The sequence below is a fragment of the Phyllobates terribilis genome, unplaced genomic scaffold (assembly GCF_046119375.1).
Source record: "Phyllobates terribilis strain yellow unplaced genomic scaffold, ASM4611937v1 Scaffold_5__5_contigs__length_657084704, whole genome shotgun sequence".
NCBI lineage: Eukaryota > Metazoa > Chordata > Amphibia > Anura > Dendrobatidae > Phyllobates > Phyllobates terribilis.
This window is the reverse complement of record NW_027362765.1, coordinates 135,210,398-135,230,355: the sequence shown is the minus strand read 5'-3', so window position 1 is coordinate 135,230,355 and position 19,958 is coordinate 135,210,398. Positions and strand designations below refer to the sequence as shown.

The 19,958-nt window shown below is 41.1% G+C and overlaps 1 protein-coding gene across 2 annotated transcripts in view; it reads left to right on the top strand.

The window, feature by feature from the left end:
- PHACTR3 (phosphatase and actin regulator 3) overlaps positions 1-18,360 on the top strand; it is a 193,438-nt gene extending 175,078 nt beyond the window's left edge. For both annotated transcript variants that reach the window (XM_073681049.1, XM_073681050.1), the window contains exons 9-13: positions 10,124-10,179; positions 14,386-14,447; positions 15,541-15,681; positions 15,948-16,024; positions 17,854-18,360. In XM_073681049.1, coding sequence (XP_073537150.1) covers positions 10,124-10,179; positions 14,386-14,447; positions 15,541-15,681; positions 15,948-16,024; positions 17,854-17,869 — 352 coding nt within the window. In that variant the 3' untranslated portion in view covers positions 17,870-18,360. The remainder of the gene's footprint in view (positions 1-10,123; positions 10,180-14,385; positions 14,448-15,540; positions 15,682-15,947; positions 16,025-17,853) is intronic.
- Positions 18,361-19,958: the final 1,598 nt, after the last annotated feature.

The following is a 19,958-nucleotide window of genomic DNA, read 5'->3' as shown; positions in this document are numbered from 1 at the left end:
TCTGCCCATATATTTCCACAATGTATTAAGAAAGCTTTTTCTACATAATACAATATTAGGCTGGATTCACTGCAGTGGGAGTCGTTCTATTCAAAATGCTTTCCTTTTTGGCTCATAGACCGGTTTACAGATTTAATAATGTGCTAATTGCCTAAGAAACTGTATCTATAGCACCTTGGGGCATAAAGAGTTTCAGGCTGCCAGGTAGATGAAGAGTAATTGCAAGGCGCCGTTTGTAATGCTAACTAATACAGCACCTAGGGTCATGTACTGTGTGTTTGGAATAAGTTTGGTTTCGAAAATTAGGGTTGTCATCAGTAATTTCCTTTAATTTCTCGAAGGGAGGTAGTTCTTCTATGAACAGACACCCTGACACAGTTTTTAGTCTATAGAGTCGGAGGTTTCCATAGTAACATTGTCCGCTCAGGGGGACGTCCCCAGTAATCCACACTGCACCTAATATTGCAGATTTTATCCAGAGAAATGGTGTGATACCCACACCTTGTAACTGTACATGTATGTGACTTCTCTGTGACTAAAATAGACATATTAGGTTCATACATCAGTTCCTGGAACCAACCCTCCCCCAACTACCATCCCCCAAAAAATAGTCTTAAAAATATTTTTTTTGTGGTGGTGGTGGTGGTGGTGGTGGGGGGGGGGGCAATATTCTTCATCCCATGACATAACACAAATGTAGAATGGAGTCAGATACACTGTGTAAACAAGGCCGTAATATAATGTGTAGCGACCTAGGAAATGTAAAAGCTGTGATTATTTTTTTTTTTTCACTGGTGAAATATGAAGCATTCTGCACTTTGAAAGAATCATTGCAAGCCCCCAACCTAATAACGTCAAGGCTCCGTGCATCTACTGAGCATGTGCACAACAGGACAGCGTAACCCTGTATGAATGGAGCCGAACTGCACATGCTCACCTGTTGCTCCAATTATTCTGTATGGGGATTAACACAAAAAGCCCAACATGGTCCTCGGCAGCTGGAGAGGCGATTGAGTATGCACATTGCCGCTCTATTCTAAACAGAATAAAAGTGCCCCGATTTGGTATTCGGTGAGGTCCTAACAGTCAGACCACTAGCAATCTAAGTTATCACCTATTCATGAATGACATCCATGTTCTCTGAGTTGTTTTTTTTGACAGACCCACTGACTTGGATCTGCAAATTGGATCAAAATTGGATATGACTCCATTTTTTTGTTTTTTTTATGGACAATTGGTCCACAATAAAACATACCTGTAAACAAGCCCATAGCATATAATGGGTAAATATTATATCCATGAGAACCACTAACGGAATGCATGCACGAAACAGAGCGACTTTCACCAGCACGTAATGCAAACACAAACATGAAGAATTCTCATCTATCAGTGATAGATAGTTCATCAGAGAGTCTACTACTATGACCTTCAAATAATCAGCTGTAATCTGTGGGGAAATTAAACTCACAATCGGCATTCCGCTTTCTGATGTGCATGTGGATAAGGATGCTGCTCCAGTCAATCATTTGAAAAAATTCCCAGCACTCTCATACTGTTTAACCAGATTCAGTGTTTTATTTAGCTGTTCAAGTATACAGGGTTATCATAGCAATATGCATAAAAAAGCAGGACACTTGTCACGCCAAATGTCAAAGGCTCAGGATGGACAGAAATGCATCCTGCCATTGTTATGGGTATATAGTATAGTATATTGCCAAGTGACTTTGTATATTTGAATGGCAATTGATAAAGTCTCAGGATGGGCCCGAAACGCATCCTGCTATTTGTATGGGTATCAAGTACGGTATATTTCCATGATGACCCTGTATATTTGAATGTCAGATTTCAAGGATCAGAACGAGTCCGAAACGCGTCCTGTTATTTTTGAAGTTATGGTTATCTAGTAAATACATAAAAAAATCAGGACTCATTTTGGGCCAGTTGTCAAAGGCTCAGGATGGGCAGAAATGCACCCTGCTATTGTTATGGATATCGAGTATATTGCCATGATGACCCAGTATATTTAAATGGCAGATGTCAAAGGCTCAGTACGGGCTGAAACACGTCCTGCTATTTTTATGGTTATCGAGTATATAGCCTTGATGACCCTGAGTATTTGAATTCCAATTTTCGAAGGCTCAGGATGGGCCCAAAATGCGTCCTGTTATTTTTATGGTTATCGAGTATATACATAAAAAAGCAGGACAAGTTTCGGGCCAGTTGTCAAAGTCTCAGGATGGGAAGAAATATTTCCTGTTATTGATATGAATATCGAGTATATTGCTATGATGACCCTGTATATTTGAATGGCTAAATAATTCACCGAATCTCATTAAGCTGGTACCAATAGATGAGTTGCTGGGAATTTTTTCAAATAGTCTATGGGGAAACCTAGCTGTAAATGTTCAGTTTCTCTGCAGTGCCATCACAGGGGAAATTAAGTAATACATAGTTCCTATTGAAATCAATGGGCTGTCTCAGTAAGGCATGGACATAACAGATCTTCTATAGTGGGGGTTCCTTATCATAACTGCTTGGAACAATAGATGAGGATTCTCAGCTGGAAACCCTTCTCAGACTTCTTAAAATCTGATGGTAGCCTATCAGAAAGGGATCTGCATTTGGAATGCCTATAGAGCTTGTAATTTGGGCTGGTTGGCGTGTGTCAGGTAACATTGCGCAGGGAACCCTGTAGAGATGCTACAGATAGAAGCTGTGTGTCTGCAGTCAGTTCAGACTCCCTCCCCCAGTATTAGCATACGCAGACACAAGTGCAGTCACGACGCTTTAATATCCTGATTTCCACACACAATCTTTTTTTTTTTTTTTTCTTCTGTGTCTCTTTGAATAGAATTCTCTGCTTGGAAAAGTAAAAGGCACAATGGTTGTAAGGCTTTGATTGGAAGGTATTACCAGATGACATGGTTAGATCTTCACTGAGCACACACTTGACATTGCTTACAAGGCAGTTATGGTGGAAAGCAGCTTCATAGACAAAAAGACAGTTGTATATTCAGGTTATGCTTTGTATTATATATATGAATCATTCTAATGTAGGAGATATAATGAATAATATTCAGTAATAAACATGTAATCTGGCTCATACTCTACAGTATGTATCTGCCTGTCTATCTCTCATATACCTATTTATGAACATTAAAGGGAACTTGTCACCTCCAAAATCGCAATTTACCTGCAGATATAGGGGTAATCTGTAGGTAAATAGCATTTTCATTATGCCTGGCAGGCTTACTGGAACAGCGGCTACAGGAAAAAAATGAAGTTATGTACTCCTTGTAGCCGCTCTCTTCCAGTCATTGGGGCCGTGCATGGAGTAGTTACAGTCCCTGTCCTCTCCTCCTCCGCCTTCACCCCCCACTTGTGTTAAAAAAAAGAAACACTTACCTCTCCAGCCGATCCCCCATGGCACTGCTTCCTTCTGGGTGGGTTTGTGTTAAACGATACAGTGATAATCAGAGATAGCGCTACGGAGGAAGCTGAGTGCTGCTAATGTGGCGGAAAGTCTATAATGAGGGCAATCGGGCCATAGACACCTCTTGAGCCTTTATCTACCTCTTTGATCCTATAGGAATCTAAATCTTGTGTGTCTATATAATCTATAGATAGATGGATAGATATACACACAGTTCTGTACAAAGGTTTCATGCAGGTACGAAAAAAAATGCTGAAAAGAATGCTTTCAAAATTAGAAGTGGTACTATTTTTCTTTTTATTATTGAAATGAAAAGTACACGAGCAAAAAAGAAATTTAGATCAAATCAATATTTGTGTGACCGCCCTTTTCCTTCAAAACAGCATTAATTCTTCAAGGTACCTGCACACAGTGTTTGAAGGAACTCGGCAGGGAGGTTGTTCCAAACAACCTGTTGATGTAGGCTTGCACAAATCCTTTTGCCTCTTCATGTAATCCCACGTAAGCTCGATGATGTTGAGATCAGGGCACTGTGTGGTGCCATATCATCACTTCCAGAATGCCTAGTTCATCATCACGCTGAGGATACGTTAGTTGTTAAAGGTATTATGATCTGCTACAGGGACTAAGGAAAGACAGGAGATCTGTCCCTACAATAGAACTAAACTAGATCCCTACGATGTAACGGGGAACCTGATCCTGCGATCAGACCCGCTAAAGTCCTCGGCTAGTCTGTATGAAGACCTATAGATGTGAGGGAGGGATCCCTACAAGAACTAGGGACTGGGATAAGTTGGACACCTCCCAGCAGAAATAGTAGCAGTCAAAGACAAACACACAATGAAAAGCATAGAGGTCAGAAGACCTAGCAAAACTAACAGAGAACGGCAACAGAGCACCAAGCTAGCTCAAGAGTAGTAAATACAATGAAGTCCAGCAAGACCAGGAGGGCAGAGCCGGATTAAATAGGCAAAAATGGTAATGTGACCAGCAAACTAAAAAAAACCTAACAGGAGAGTTCTAACAGTACCCCCTCTTCTAAGAGGATCCTCTGGATCCCCTAGGCCCAGGCTTACCAGGAAACCTCCTGTGAAACACTCTGACAAGTCTGGAAGCAGAAACATCATCCGCCCTCACCCATGAGTTATCCTCAGGTCCGAAACCCTTCCAAGCGACGAGATACTGCAAACTCCCTCTATACCGTCTAGAATTTAGGATGCGGGAAATTTCATATTCCCCGTCCTCCACCACCGGAGGAACAGTGGCAGAGGCGTCACCATCCGACACATCAGCTTTTTTCAACAGAGAAACATGAAACACCGGGTTAATCTTCCAGGACGTAGGAACCTCCAACCTAACAGCAGATTGGTTAACTATCTGAATTACCTTAAAGGGCCCTACGAACTTGGGACCCAATTTTTTAGAAGGAATCCTCAATCTCAGATTCTTAGAGGACAACCTAACCATGTCACCAACAGCAAACAAAACCTCTTGCCGTTTCCTATCAAAGTACCTCTTAGATTTTTTGTTAGCCTCCTGAAGATTACCACGCACATCTGTCCAAACTCTCTCCAAATCACCGGAAAAACTCTCCTCCTCAGGCACAGCCCAAACCAATTTGGAGAATGACCCAAAAGACGGATGTCTCCCAGAACAACAAAAAAAAGGCTTCAAGATGTAGTCACCGGAAATGGTATTCCAACAATCTTGAAGGAGTTCCCAGAGATGCTTAGCACTTGTTGGCCCTTTTGCCTTCACTCTGCAGCACAGCTCACCCCAAACCATCGCGATTGGGTTCAGGTCTGGTGACTGTGGAGGCCAGGTCATCTGGCGTAGCACCCCATCACTCTCCCTCTTGGTCAAATAGCCCTTACACAGCCTGGAGGTGTGTTTGGGGTCATTGTCCTGTTGAAAAATAAATGATGGTCCAACTAAACGCAAACCGAATGGAATAGCATGCCGCTGCAAGATGCTGTGGTAGCCATGCTGGTTCAGTATGCCTTCAATTTTGAATAAATCCCCAACAGTGTCACCAGCAAAGCACCCCCACACCATCACACCTCCTCCTCCATGCTTCACAGTGGGAACCAGACATGTAGAGTCCATCTGTTCACCTTTTCTGCGTCGCACAAAGACACGGTGGTTGGAACCAAAGATCTCAAATTTGGACTCATCAGACCAAAGCACAGATTTCCACTGGTCTAATGTCCATTCCTTGTGTTCTTTAGCCCAAACAAGTCTCTTCTGCTTGTTGCCTGTCCTTAGAAGTGGTTTCCTAGCAACTATTTTACCATGAAGGCCTGCTGCACAAAGTCTCCTCTTAACAGTTGTTGTAGAGATGTGTCTGCTGCTAGAACTCTGTGTGGCATTGACCTGGTCTCTAATCTGAGCTGCTGTTAACCTGCGATTTCTGAGGCTGGTGACTCGGATAAACTTATCCTCAGAAGCAGAGGTGACTCTTGGTCTTCCTTTCCTGGGGCGGTCCTCATGTGAGCCAGTTTCTTTGTAGCGCTTGATGGTTTTCGTAACTGCACTTGGGGACACTTTCAAAGTTTTCCCAATTTTTCGCACTGACTGACCTTCATTTCTTAAAGTAATGATGGCCACTCGTTTTTCTTTACTTAGCTGCTTTTTTCTTGCCATAATACAAATTCTAACAGTCTATTCAGTAGGACTATCAGCTGTGTATCCACCAGACTTCTGCACAACACAACTGATGGTCCCAACCCCATTTATAAGGCAAGAAATCCCACTTATTAAACCTGACAGGGCACACCTGTGAAGTCAAAACCATTTCCGGTGACTACCTCTTGAAGCTCATCAAGAGAATGCCAAGAGTGTGCAAAGCAGTCATCAAAGCAACAGTTGGCTACTTTGAAGAACCTAGAATATAAGACATATTTTCAGTTGTTTCACACTTTTTTGTTAAGTATATAACTCCACATGTGTTAATTCATAGCTTTGATGCCTTCAGTGTGAATGTACAATTTTCATAGTCATGAAAATGCAGAAAAATCTTTAAATGAGAAGGTGTGTCCAAACTTTTGGTCTGTACTGTTTATATATATATATATAAGTATATTTTACCTTTGGATGTTTTATATACATTTACTTTTTAATCGATTAATATATATATACATAATATATCTGTGATTATATATATTTTTAATATATCTGTGATTATATGTTTTATGTTCACTTACTTCTATGCTAATAATATGAAACATATTGGCCGTTGCATGGGGATATGTGCAAAGAGGGCAACACATCATCATATAGCAATTTCAGATATCCAGTGGCATTGAGATTTCCATAGATGAAGAATGGCCCCACTATCTTTGTACGACATATACCACACCATACAATCAATTTTTGCGTTCCAACAGTCTTGGAAGGATCTATCCACTGTGGGTTAGTGTCAGACCAATAGCGGTGGTTTTGTTTGTCAACTTCACCATTCACAAAAAAGTTTACCTCATCACTGAACATAATGTTCTGTGTAAACTGAAGGTCCTGTTCCAATTTTTGTTTTGCCCATTCTGCAAATTCAGTGTGACGATCTGGGTCATCCTTGTTGAGATGCTGCAGCAGCTGGATTTTGTAAGGGTGCCATTTGTGAGTAGGTAGCACCCACCGAAGGGATGTTCGACTGATGCCACTCTCCAGTGACATGCGGCGCGTGCTACACTGTGGGCTCTTGCTGAATGAAGCTTAGGACAGCCACTGATGTTTCTTCATTAGTGACAGTTTTCTTGCGTCCACATTTTGGCAAATCCAACACTGAACCTGTTTCACGAAATTTGGCAAGCAGTTTGCTAACTGTAGCATGGGAGATTCGTGGTCTTGTAGGGTATCTTGCATTGAAATCTGCTGCAATGACCCGGGTACTGCGTTCACCAGACATCGACACAATTTCTATCCGCTCCTCACGTGTTAACCTCTGCGACATGGTCATAAACTTGTAAATAACTCATGAAAGAATAAAGTTACGTTAAAACCAAGCACACCATTGTTTTTCTTATGAAATTCTCAATATGTTTGATGTGTCACATGACCCTCTTCCCATTGAAAAAAATAAAGTTGGATCCAAAATGGCTGACTTCAAAATGGCCGCCATGGTCACCATCCATCTGGAAGAGTTTTCCCCCTCCCATATACTAATGTGCCACAAACAAGAAGTTGATATCACCAACCATTCCCATTTTATTTAGGTATATTCATATAAATGGCCCACCCTGTAGAATGATTCAGTGCTCTTCTGTGAGTTTTTTCTCAGCTTGGATCGGACTGAGAAAAAAATTGCAACATGCTGAGATTGTCTGCAAGAATCAGATCGCACTCGCCAATGCAAGTCAATGGATGCGAGAAAACAAATCGCCTGGCATTCGGACTGATTTTTACGCACACATCTCAAAGGAAACCCGACATTTCATCAGCCAAGTACAGTAAATTCACAGCCCAAACTGTCAGAATAGAATAGATAGGAATATGTCAGGGAGATATATAATCAGTGCTTTGCCTGTGTAGTTTTCTGTATTTGTATTCAGCTAATAATTAAATAATTAAATGAAAAAAATGGCGTAGAATCCCCCTTTACAAAGCAGCTGAGAGAAAGTAGACAGCTATGAGCATCTAATGGATGCGCTATTTCTGGGATGGCTGGTGTTATTAGTCTGGGAAAGCTCCAATATCCATTGCCCTTCCCAACCTAGTAATATCAGTCCTCGGCTGTCTGCTTACACTTAGCTGGTTATTAAAAAAAGGGGGGACCCCAAGCCATTTTTTAAAAATTATTTATTCAATAGGTTAAATAAGGCTAAACACCCTTTCGTGCTACATGAAAGGCACTAAAGAGTGTTAGTTTATTATATGTAGGGGGCTTGTGACATTAAATATCTACAAGACATCAAACCTATTTATTCTATCTATCCATATATAAGATTGCTTTATTAGTTTGTAAACTAGCTTTAAATGACTGAGAATTACAGTATGTAAAAGCTGATGTTAAAGCATTGCATAAGCATGTCATACGGATATATTACAGATGCTAGTTGAGAAAAATCGCATTGTACTCGCATGACACTCGTACTTCTTTTCTGGATCAACATCGGACCGATTTTTTTTATACGCTAGTGTGACTCCTGCCTTAGATGGTAGACTGTTCCCACCAAGTTCATCTGACAGCATGACCAGCCTTAGGCTAGATTCACTAATAACAGGTTTGTTGCATTAATGGGTAATTCTCAAAATATCAAATCATCCCTTATCCACAGGGATCACAGCTCTGAAACCTGGTAACTGGCGTCTCGAATGGGGTGAAAAAGCACATGCTTGACTTCCACTTCATTCATTGTCTATGGTATTGCCATAAAGCTTTCCCAATCTGTATTGACTATTGGGTATCCAAATCAACACATAAATGTATATTGTTGTTTTGCGGGGTGTCTCTCGGGACAAGGGGTGGGTGGGTAAGTCCTGGATTCCACCACCCTGATTTCAGGATTGCATAGGGTCCCAGTGGTTGGACTCTCAGTAAATTTATCCCCTATCCCTAGGTGATAACTTAATATTTTGTCAATAATCTTTTAATTTAAAACAAAGAAAATTAATTTGCGCTGGTCTGGTTGACCAAGAATGACGTAAGGCTTGGTGAAAATAAACCTTACGTCATTCTTGGTCAAGCAGACCAGCGCAAATTAATTTTCTTTGTTTTACCTTTCCTACATTGACAACTCTGTGGTAATTGTCTTATTCGCAGCAGGTCTAACCGGCCGACCTACCAGCGCCACTATATATAATAGTTTAATCTGTTAATTTAATCTGAATGGTCCTTGCAGAAATCCATGTAAATGTATAGAACAGATATCGGACAGACTAATTAGAGCCACAAATCTGCCACATAAGAATATATCTTTGTTTCTCAAAACCTCAAAATATAGGTGTGATTTTGGAAATCTCTAATATCTTAATCCCACAGTATAACTCTAAGTGCAGGAGGCTGAGATATGGAGAGCTGTTTTACTTTAGCTGTCCTTGTCATGTGGTCATTGAGCACTTTGTTTCCCTGGCACAAAAGCATCTGTATAGATTTATGTTTCACCCAGTAGAGCAACTACTCAGAGCAAGGAGCCAACAGCCATAATCTCACCATCCTACACTTGTCACAATAATTTAGATTTTGCGTTGTTCTAGCATTTAAGAAACATTAGTGTCTAATGGATGAAATATTCATGAGCTTTTTAGTAAACGGGACAAGTATCTCCGTAAACTGGAGAGTCACAACACTTGGAACCGATGTGAGAAGACACTTTGTGCTTAGTTCTGTGAGATTGTGGATGTACAGTACAGAGATGGGAGGGGGGGGAATAGTAGGGGGAAGCCTCATTAATTATGTGAAGAGACTGTGGATTGGCCAGGCGGTGCGGGTGGGAGTGAGCATGGAGCAGTATAGAAGACAGCCAGTGTGTCGGTGCAGGGAACACCACACAGTGCTAAGCAGCAGCTTCACTACAGGGGGACTCCGAGAGAGATTCGCTGCTCCTGTCACCTGTAGCCGAATATCACTGTCTGTTCCCAGCTCCATCACTGGATCTTTCTGCACGGCACAATTACTACAGCTTTCTTGTGTCTAACTAAGACCTCTACATCTACCAGCATGGTTCAAAACGTGATTATGGTGTTTTTCCGCAGGCGACTGAGCCAAAGACCAGCTGTAGAAGAACTGGAGAGAAGGAATATACTGAAGCGTAAGTACAGAATTATATTTCTATGTCACTTGTTAGTATATGCTAGAAATTGTTCCTATACTGCGTATATATTTTATATTGAGCTTATTACCAACAAAGGGTCCTCAAGGCCTGGGGTGCTTGAGGGAGAGCTTTCAGGCTCAGACTGGCCCACAGGAGAACAGGTAAATTCCCAGGTGGGCCCCTGAGCAGGAGTGTGCCCTTGTTACCCTATATGAGCAATAATTGGCACAATACATTTGATTTGCTATGTACAGAAAGCAGCGTCTCATCATTTAACAAACTGCCCAGTGTATAATTATATAGAAGCAAAGGTACATTTGTGAATGAGTAATGTAATATTTGCATGCAGCTGAACAGTGTGCCCCCAGCATCAATGTTACTGGTGGACAATTGGCACCCCAGTCCGACACTGGCTGTGGTCATGATATAAGCATCCCGTGAGGTATATGCAGTAATGTATATGGGTTAGGAAGCATCCAAATATAGCTCGCTGTGCATAATATCAGTAGATTTCTCTATGATGTCACTGACCCTATTCTGCCATCTTGTATACAGCTAATACTAATTTCTGATTTCTTACTTTTCACTCCTCCTGTTGTAAACCAGCTAAATTCTGTATGATGAGACGGATGGCATTTTTCTCTATGGCCTAGTATTACACCCATCATTTAACACCAAAAGATTTTTTAATATTCCAGTACAGAGAGGCCAATGTGATTATCTGCCTTATCGCCATCCCTTATATGTAAATACATCAGTACCAGAGCTCAGGAATGACTCCTGAATTCCTCTGCTCTCATCTAAGTATCCCTCTGTTTCTCCACCTGTTAGGAGGAGGCTATGTTGTGAGAGCTTTCTCTATGACCTCTGAACTGAAATTAAAGCCTCTAGTTATTCACATAGTTGAGCTATGTATCTGGCTGGGAAGTAACATAGCTTCCAGCTAAATCCTGGACCTTCCTATAGAAAAAAAAAATCGTCTGCTCTCTGGTGAATGGCCACCTGTGAGCTGCACTGTCACCCAGGGATCTGGCCTTTCCACTTTAGAAACATAACACTATTCCTGAAGGCATGGATATAAAATCCATCCATAGTAAACACAAGTTCCATGGAGAAGATGACCAGACAGTAGTCATTAGGTCATGCTGTCTCCTCCCTGCTGTAATCCTTCCCTGGTTCTGGACAGGGTAAGCTTGCATCTATATCAAGCAGCTTGTAATTCACATCTTGTGACTAATATTAACCCCTTCAGTAGCAGAATATAATATAGACTGGCTAAACCACTTGCATATTTGGGGATATGCAGTGAGCAAAAGTGAAAAAGGGGCACCTCCTGGTGTGGCTTTATTCCACTACATTCCTTATTATTTTGCATAGAAAGAATGATGCTAAGTTAGGAGGGCGACCCCTCTGATGTTTGCAAATGTTTTGCTCCATATATCAACCCCCACAAAAGCCTTCATTGTGATCTGCATGTCCTTGCCTTTATATCAATTAGTTGTGTTCATGCGATGTTCAGTCTGTTCCTGGAGTGAGCCTTCATAACACAAAGAGCGCTTCTCGCACAGGTACCAGTAGTGTCAAGGACGCCAGCAATTTCCCACATAGCGGATTCGTGGTTAATAACACGCCTGCATGAAAAAGCAGAATAGATGTAGAATAATACAGATATAGAGCTGATCACAATGCATATAGTATCCATATGGCAAGATGTTTGTCTTTACTGCAATAAAACTGCACCCTTCCCTTACACACCATAAAGCATTGCAATCAGATGAAAATAATGTACATAAAGGACAATAGAGATACTATACAGAGTATAATATCTCAGTACAAAATTCCCCTATAGATAGTGCTTATCCCACCTGCACGACACAGGTTTTTTCATAAGAAGGCTGCCGGGTATTTGAGAGGTTTTATACTATGCTTCCAGGGGTTTCCCCTTGCTCAATTCCTAAATATGGCATCCCTGGATTTTTTTTGATGCAGCCCTCGTAACACTGACCTGGATCTTTATTTAGCTGACAGCTCTATAAATAGCAGTCTCGTTTACTACAATCCTACGGCAGATAATGTATTCCACCCACCAGCACTGCAGCAAGAGCTATGTATAGCAATAGAGCAGAGGCGGTGTGGAGGCTAATGTTGCTACAGGAGGAAGCCCTGTCTCCCAGGAAAAGTCTTTGCTACAAAAGCAACATCACCACCCCACCGCCTGGGTTCACAAAAAGGCCAGGCATTATTAGTTTTGGCCAAGGCCGTCCCTGTACTATATAATGCACATACAACTATGTATTAATACATATCGTGTAGCAAAGAGAAGTGTGAGCATCGCCTTCTGTTTCTAGCATGGGGGTATTGCTGGTGTATTTGCTTCGTAGTCATTAGGAGTTAATGACACTTTGCATTTTACTGGCTTTACACTTTAGTGGGGGGTCTGTGCTCATTTCATATACACTAATTGCAGATTTATTTTTGCTGTATTTTCTTTTGGTGTAGATAATAACCGCCCCCCCCAAATAACCAAAGCATACCTAAGCAGGAGAATTTTGTCTTGTCCCTAACTAAGGCCGGTTTCACAAGTCCGCATATCTCCGGTACCGGAAAAAACGATACCGGAGATATCCGTGTGTCACACGTGGGGCAACCGTGTGCCGCATCAGGATCACACGAACCAGCACCTGGGAATCAGCGGTACAGTTAGCGCTGTTCCCAAGCGCCAGGTGCTGACCGCTGCCCTCATCATGGTTCTCTGCCGGCGCTGTGATCAGCACCAGCAGGGATAATGATAAGCGTTGTAGTATGCTCCGGCAGTGTCCCCACCTTTAAAAATAAGAATAAAATAATAAAATCCATGTACTCACGTCTCCTAGGTATCCCCCACTGTAATCCATGCGACCGCTGCTGCAGAGAAGGCAGGGAGAATGAGCTGCAGCTCAGGAGCCGTGTCCTGTCACTCACTGAGCGCTGCTCCGGAGCCGCTCATTCTCCCCGGCTCCTTGACAGCAGCGGTCGCATGGATTACAGCGGGGGACACCTAGGAGAGGTGAGTATATGGATTTGATTATTTCTTATTTTTGCAGGTGGGGACACTGCGGGAGCAGACAGCAGGAACCATGATGAGGGCAGTGTTCAGCACAGGGCTCTTGGAAACTGCTAGTCCGTGTCACACTGATGACATGACTGATGTCATTCGTGTGTTCAGCGTGAGGCACTTTTGCGGTCTGTGTAGCTGCAAAAAAAAAACAGACATGTCAGCATGTGGAGCACACGGTCCGTGGAAACACACTGACATGTGCGCAGACCCATAGATTTGAATGAGTCTGCGTGTGTCAGTGTCTCCGGTACGTGTGGAAACTGTCACCACTCGTACCGGAGATACTGACATGTGAAAGAGCCCTAAGGATTATGATATGTTCGCACTGGGTTTTTAGAGAATCTTGCAACAGATCCACCTCAAAATCTTCATAAAAAATGGTTAAAAAATGTTTGGAGAACTCTCCCTATTCATTTCTATTAGAAATCCACTTTGCTGTTCATATGAGTTTTTGAGCTTTTTTGTCTCTATAGAGGTTTTGAAAAAATGCCTCATGTAAAAAAAAAAGTACATGTCGCTTGCTTTTTCTTTTTAAGCAAATCCTGATACAATCTGTTCCAAACTAGTCACTGTCCAATCAAAAAACAAAAACTATTCCAAAACTGCTTCATAGAAAGAAAAAAATCTTCCAAAAACTCCCAATAACGGAGCATTTCTTGAAGAGGTTTCCAATTGAGAAACTTGTGGTTTTTGGATGCCTCAAAAAACTCAACATGAACAGAGCCATAGACCACCATGAGGCATTTCTGTACAGCTGAGGTACAAAATTATCTTGGTCACAGAATTTCCCGGTCATTAGGGATGGATCTAATTACAGTAAAAAACAAAGTGATCAATCCGGGGTTTATATGCTACCAATTGAAATTTGAGGTATACCAGGGTACAGTTCAATTCTATATGGGCTCAATTTTGGCTCCATAAGTCATGTCAATAAAGGCTCCATGTTATATAGTAAAATATAAATTCTCCCCTAGCCCTGAGCTTTGGTAATAAATGCGCACCGTACTTGCCTGTTCCTGCCAGTCATCAGTTTCCTATGTTTCAGGTATATTTTGGTTCAAGTTTCAGTGAGAGAACTTATCATTATTATCTCCTTCTCTTCACAGAAAGAAATGACCAGATAGAACAAGAGGAAAGAAGAGAAATCAAACAAAGGTTAACCAGAAAGGTGGGTGCTCCCCTACTATGATGCTACAGTATATATAGACAGTGTACTCTAGCATCTATATTGTCAGGCTTTTATAAGGGGCTCTTGGATACACATTCACAAGACATGCGTCTGCTGATATGCATCTTCCTAAAAGTCATAGCGACTTTCCGCTGCATAATTACAAATTAATTGCTAATAAATAGCTTTATTGTTTTGCAGAAACCATGCAGCCAAGAACAGTAGGCTACCTGTTAGCAATTCATTTCTAATGATGCAGTGGAACACCCAATTTGGGAAAAGAGTGCCAACCACAGTTTTACTTGATTGTGTTTACTGTGAGACCTGATTAGTGGAGAATTACATTGGACATAATACTGCTACAGTGCTACACTAGAATGTCAGTCGCTGTATACATACATATGTATATCCTCATATAGTACCATGTAATTCCTAGGAACATGGATGCACTTTCATTTTATGCCGCCAAACCACTTGTCATCAGATTAAGGGCCGTTTCAAACGTCCTTGATAATCGGTCCGATGTCAGATTGCAGTGCACGGGCTGGCCGCACATCCTTAGACCCCAACGTGACAGCCTCTTAGAAATATATGAAGCTATCACGCTCGGGTCAGGAGATGTGCGGCCAGCCCGTGCATTGCAATCTGACATCAGACTGATTATCATGGACATCCGAATCAGCCCTAAGATTTACCACACACCTTAAAGGCAATGTTAGGGTAATAAAAACACGAGTTCAATACATCCTTTTTGAAGTGCGTTTTTTCCTATTCATTTCAATGGGTGAAAAATGATGCAAAAATGCTGAAAGAATTGACAAGATTTGAAAATAAAGGAAAAAGAAAAAAAACACATTTACAGTTAAAATCCTCAAGGAAAATATAAGCATGCGATTTCAGAAATCTCATTTATTTTGCTGGTACTGTAAACTGTAGCGTATTTTTACCCTTGAAAATGCGTGACAAAAAACCCTTTTCAGTTATTTTTTACATTCACTTTACCTAGGAAATCCTAGTGTTTGGTTTTAATGTAGACACCCCATGAGTCACATTAATAATATGCAATCTTTATCTTTTTATTTTTTTCTTATAGCTCAATCAACGTCCAACGGTCGATGAACTGAGGGAGAGAAAAATTCTGATACGATTTAGTGATTACGTGGAGGTGGCGAAAGCTCAGGATTATGATAGACGAGCAGACAAGCCCTGGACGAGATTATCAGCAGCAGACAAGGTACTAACACCATAATACTATTTGGGTATACTATGTCTAAGAGCAGCACTTGTGGAAGAAGTATTAGAAATGATGGTGAGCTAATTGCAATAATATGCAACTCTATGTCCTCAATGATATATAGTGTAATATATATAGTCAACAGCTTTAGAGGATTCTTGTATAGAGCATTCAGCAAAGCTTAGGAATAGGATGTGTGCATGGTGCTGCCATCTGTAAACCTTATTTATAATTCATTTACCAGCATTTCTATGTTGTTTTTGCAGGCTGCCATTCGTAAAGAACTTAATGAGTATAAAAGCAATGAGATGGAAGTACATGCCTCAAGCAAACACTTGACCAGGTACGTGTGCAAAACATACAATAGTACAAGGGTGGAGCTGGAAATAACTGTATATGATGGAGTTGACATTTTTAGGACTCTGGACTTCAATATAGCGACATCCACTGTGACAAGGGGACACAAATTAAACATATTTAAACTGGATCTGTCAGCTTAATATGCCGCCCTACATGAGGACAGCATATTACTGCTACAGGTCTATCTATACTGGTAGTTAAAATGGCAAAAAAAATTAGCAGCACTGGAAGAATCTACAATAAGTTCACGTTCACACGTTCAGTATTTGATCAGTGTTTTACATTAGTATGTGTAAGCCAAAACCAGGTGAGGAACAATCAGAGGAAAAGTATAATAGAAACACGTCACCACTTCTGTATTTATCACCCACTCCTGGATTTCGCTTACAAATACTGATGGAAAAAACTGACCCAATACTGAACGGATACAACACGTACCCATTATAGTCTATGGTGCTATGCACATGTCTGTGTTTTTTAACGGACCGTGTGTCCTTGCAAAACACACAGACATGTCCGTTTTTTTCCAGCTTCACAGATGAAAAGGACCAATACAAATCTATGGGTCTGTGAAAAATACGTACAGCACACGGATTGCATCCGTGGACTGTACGTATTTAACATTGCAAAATATAGGACTATCTTGGTCATGTGAATGAGGCCTTAGGTGTATGGGGGCCTTAAGTTTGGAGTTTTGTAAGCTCTGTGAAGGAGATAACCTGTGTGCTTTAAGGCTTAGTGCCCACGATGCAGAAATGAAGCAGAAATTTTCCTGAGTATTTCTGCATGTCCTTGGCAGAAAAACGCATGTGGTTCATGCTTTTTGACGCGTATTTGCATGCGTTTTTCCAATGCATTGTATAGGCAAATACGCATGCAGAAACGCACAAGAATTGGTCATGTCAGTATTTTTTCTGCGAGTAAAATCTGCGCAGAAAAAATACGGACCATGTGCACAGAACTTGCAGAATGTCATAGGAAGTCATGGGATAAGGTATGCAATTTGTTTCTCGTGCGTTTACGCGCTGCAAATACGCACCAAAACGCATCGTGGGCATACAGCCTAACAGTCATGTTCCCACGTTCAGTATTTGGTCAGTATTTGTAAGCCAAAACCAGGAGTGGAACAATCAGAGGAAAAGTATAATAGAAACACGTCACCACTTCTGTATTTATCTCCCACTCCTGGTTTTGGCTTACAAATACTGATATAAACTACTGAGGTAAAATACTGAACATGTGAATGTGGCCATACACAGAGGTTCATGTCATGTGTACACAAATATCATTAGGACGAGCTGTCGTTTAAATCAGGGTTCCCCAACTCCAGTCCTCAAGGCCCACCAACAGGTCATGTTTTCAGGATTTCCTTAGTATTGCACAGGTGATGTAACTATTGCCTGTGCTGATGATGGAATTATCACCTGTGCAATACTAAGGAAATCCTGAAAACATGACCTGTTGGTGGGCCTTGAGGACTGGAGTTGGGGAACCCTGGTTTAAATGATGTGGCAGGGGCCATTTAATTGCATTCTTGTTAGCTCTATATGTGAAAGGTTGCAAGGAAATTGTATCTCTGTAAATTTTGGCTTACAAATAAATGCTGTTCAATAAACAATAATGTCATCTGTCAACCGAAAAACATAGCAATTCATCAGCTGCCAGCTACAGTACAGATACATTTTTGATATTACCTACATGAAATAGGAATGTTGTGCAATGTGTGCGTATATATATATATATATATAAATATATGATGTATATAATAGAAGTACTTTGCTTGAGATATAAGTGTACGTTTTTCTTCTCCAGGTATCACAGACCGTAAACGCTTTCGTGCTGGAAGTATGGTCTTACTTTGCAGTTACCACTGAACATGTTCCACGAGGAGCAATGGCGTTCAGTTGTGAAGTTGGGCGCTTGGCGCTCAGCCATTTTCGCGGAGAGCGGTTGTGGGCGATATGGAGGGATTGTCTGCTACCCTTCCTAACGTAGGATGGAATGGCGATGAGTTCACTGCACATATCTGGGGACTGATCAGCCCCTTATGGGGAGAGAATCAAGCTCGAGGATACACACGCAAAACAAAGTGGGTGTCGCTGAAAGACACTGGAAGGAAACTTGTATGAGGCTGTATATTGCAGCGAAACGCTGTGCATGGCGACATCATTATGGACATGCGGCCAGCACATCATTCAGTATTACAATGACATGTCAGCCTAATCACACTTTCTTTGTAAAGTTCATGCCTCGGCAAGATATTTTCATGTTTTCTATTTCGTTTCCCTTTTTTTAAGATGTTACACTTTCCTGGTTAAGTTAATCTTATTAAAAAAAGAAGAGTTGCTGAAAATGTGGATCTGAGTCTCAGTTTATACTGTTATGATAGACGAGATATAGCACATAATAAATATGATGTCACGTGTAATGTACATCGCTGGGCAGTACACAGAAGTGATGTTCCTATCAAAGGGAATTATTGCTTCTAGACATCTATTTTAAATAAAACCTGTTATTTGAGGATAAATAGTCAATGTTGAGGTTGCTAACTTTGGAGAGGTGGAGATCAGGCTTAGAGCACGGTCCCACTATCAGCATTTGGTCAGTATTGGGTCAGTATTTTTTCTCAGAAGTGGGAGCCAAAACAAGGTGAGGAACAATCAGAGAAAATGTATAATAGAAACAAGTCACCAATTCTGCATTTATCATCCACTCCTGGTTTTGGCTCCCACTCCTGAGAAAAAATACTGACCGAATAATGGTAGTGGGGCTGTGGCCTTAAAATGAACCTCAAGTGCAATAAGTATAATGAAAAAAATATAAAGCAAAATCTGACAGCTGCTGGAAAAATATCAGCGTCATCCATAGGAGATTTGAAGGATCTGGTAAGAATATTGGAGATCATTGGCTTTACCACTTCATTATGACCAGCTATGTGCTTGGAGCTGATAGAGTAGGAACAGGAAACAGGACTACTAAATTCATCACTCGGCTTCAGTTCACCATATAGTTCAAGGTTATGTGCATTTTTGCATTAAAATGAAGCAACTTTGCAAATAGTCTCCATGAAATACAATGCATAGTCTTATTCTGCAGTCATGTTAAGGCTCTTTAACACAGGTTAGAAATCCAAAAACCGACAAGCGAATGGTCATAAGGAGGCTCATTCCTATTATTCACCTGTGTAAACATGGCGACCATCATTCGATAACTGAGCAAAACACTAGATCATCAGCTGATTAAATCTTTTACCTCTCATTAAGCAGTAAAAGCCCATATCTTATCAAGAGAAACTCGAAGATAAGCAATGCACTAATCTTTAAGAAAACCTTTAATTTACACGTACCTTTCAGTAAACAGTAAAATAATCTCTTTATGGGGTCAGTAAAAAGCACATGCAAATTGTATGCAACAATATGAACCAATAATATAATTAAAAAAACAAGGTAAATTAATAGCAGAACTTCTACATTAAACAACAACAGATACATAGAAACAAACTATAATGGACTAGGGCCGGACATGAACAGAGACTGAAGTCCTCTTCGGACGCTGAGCAGCTCATCTTCTTGCTGAAGAAAAAGGACAAGGAGACAAAAAAAAAGGCAATGAAAAGAGAGCATGTTATTAAATCATAGTAATGTAACAAGGCTAAACCAATATGCAAATTGCCTCTCCAGAGAGGAAGAGGACTAGAACTCTAGTGCCACCTATTGGAAGTAACAATCCTAAAAGTCAATATCGACCCTTGCCACATCACCTAGGATAAAAGCCAAACCAGAATCTCAATTTGCAAGCAGTGTATTTCGGGGTACTGCCCCTCATCAGTGCAAACTGTGAGATCTGGTTTGGGTGGGTGAGAGGCGTCTGATCTAGATCCAAGGGGTAAAGTTTCTCCTTGTGGAGAGTGACATGCC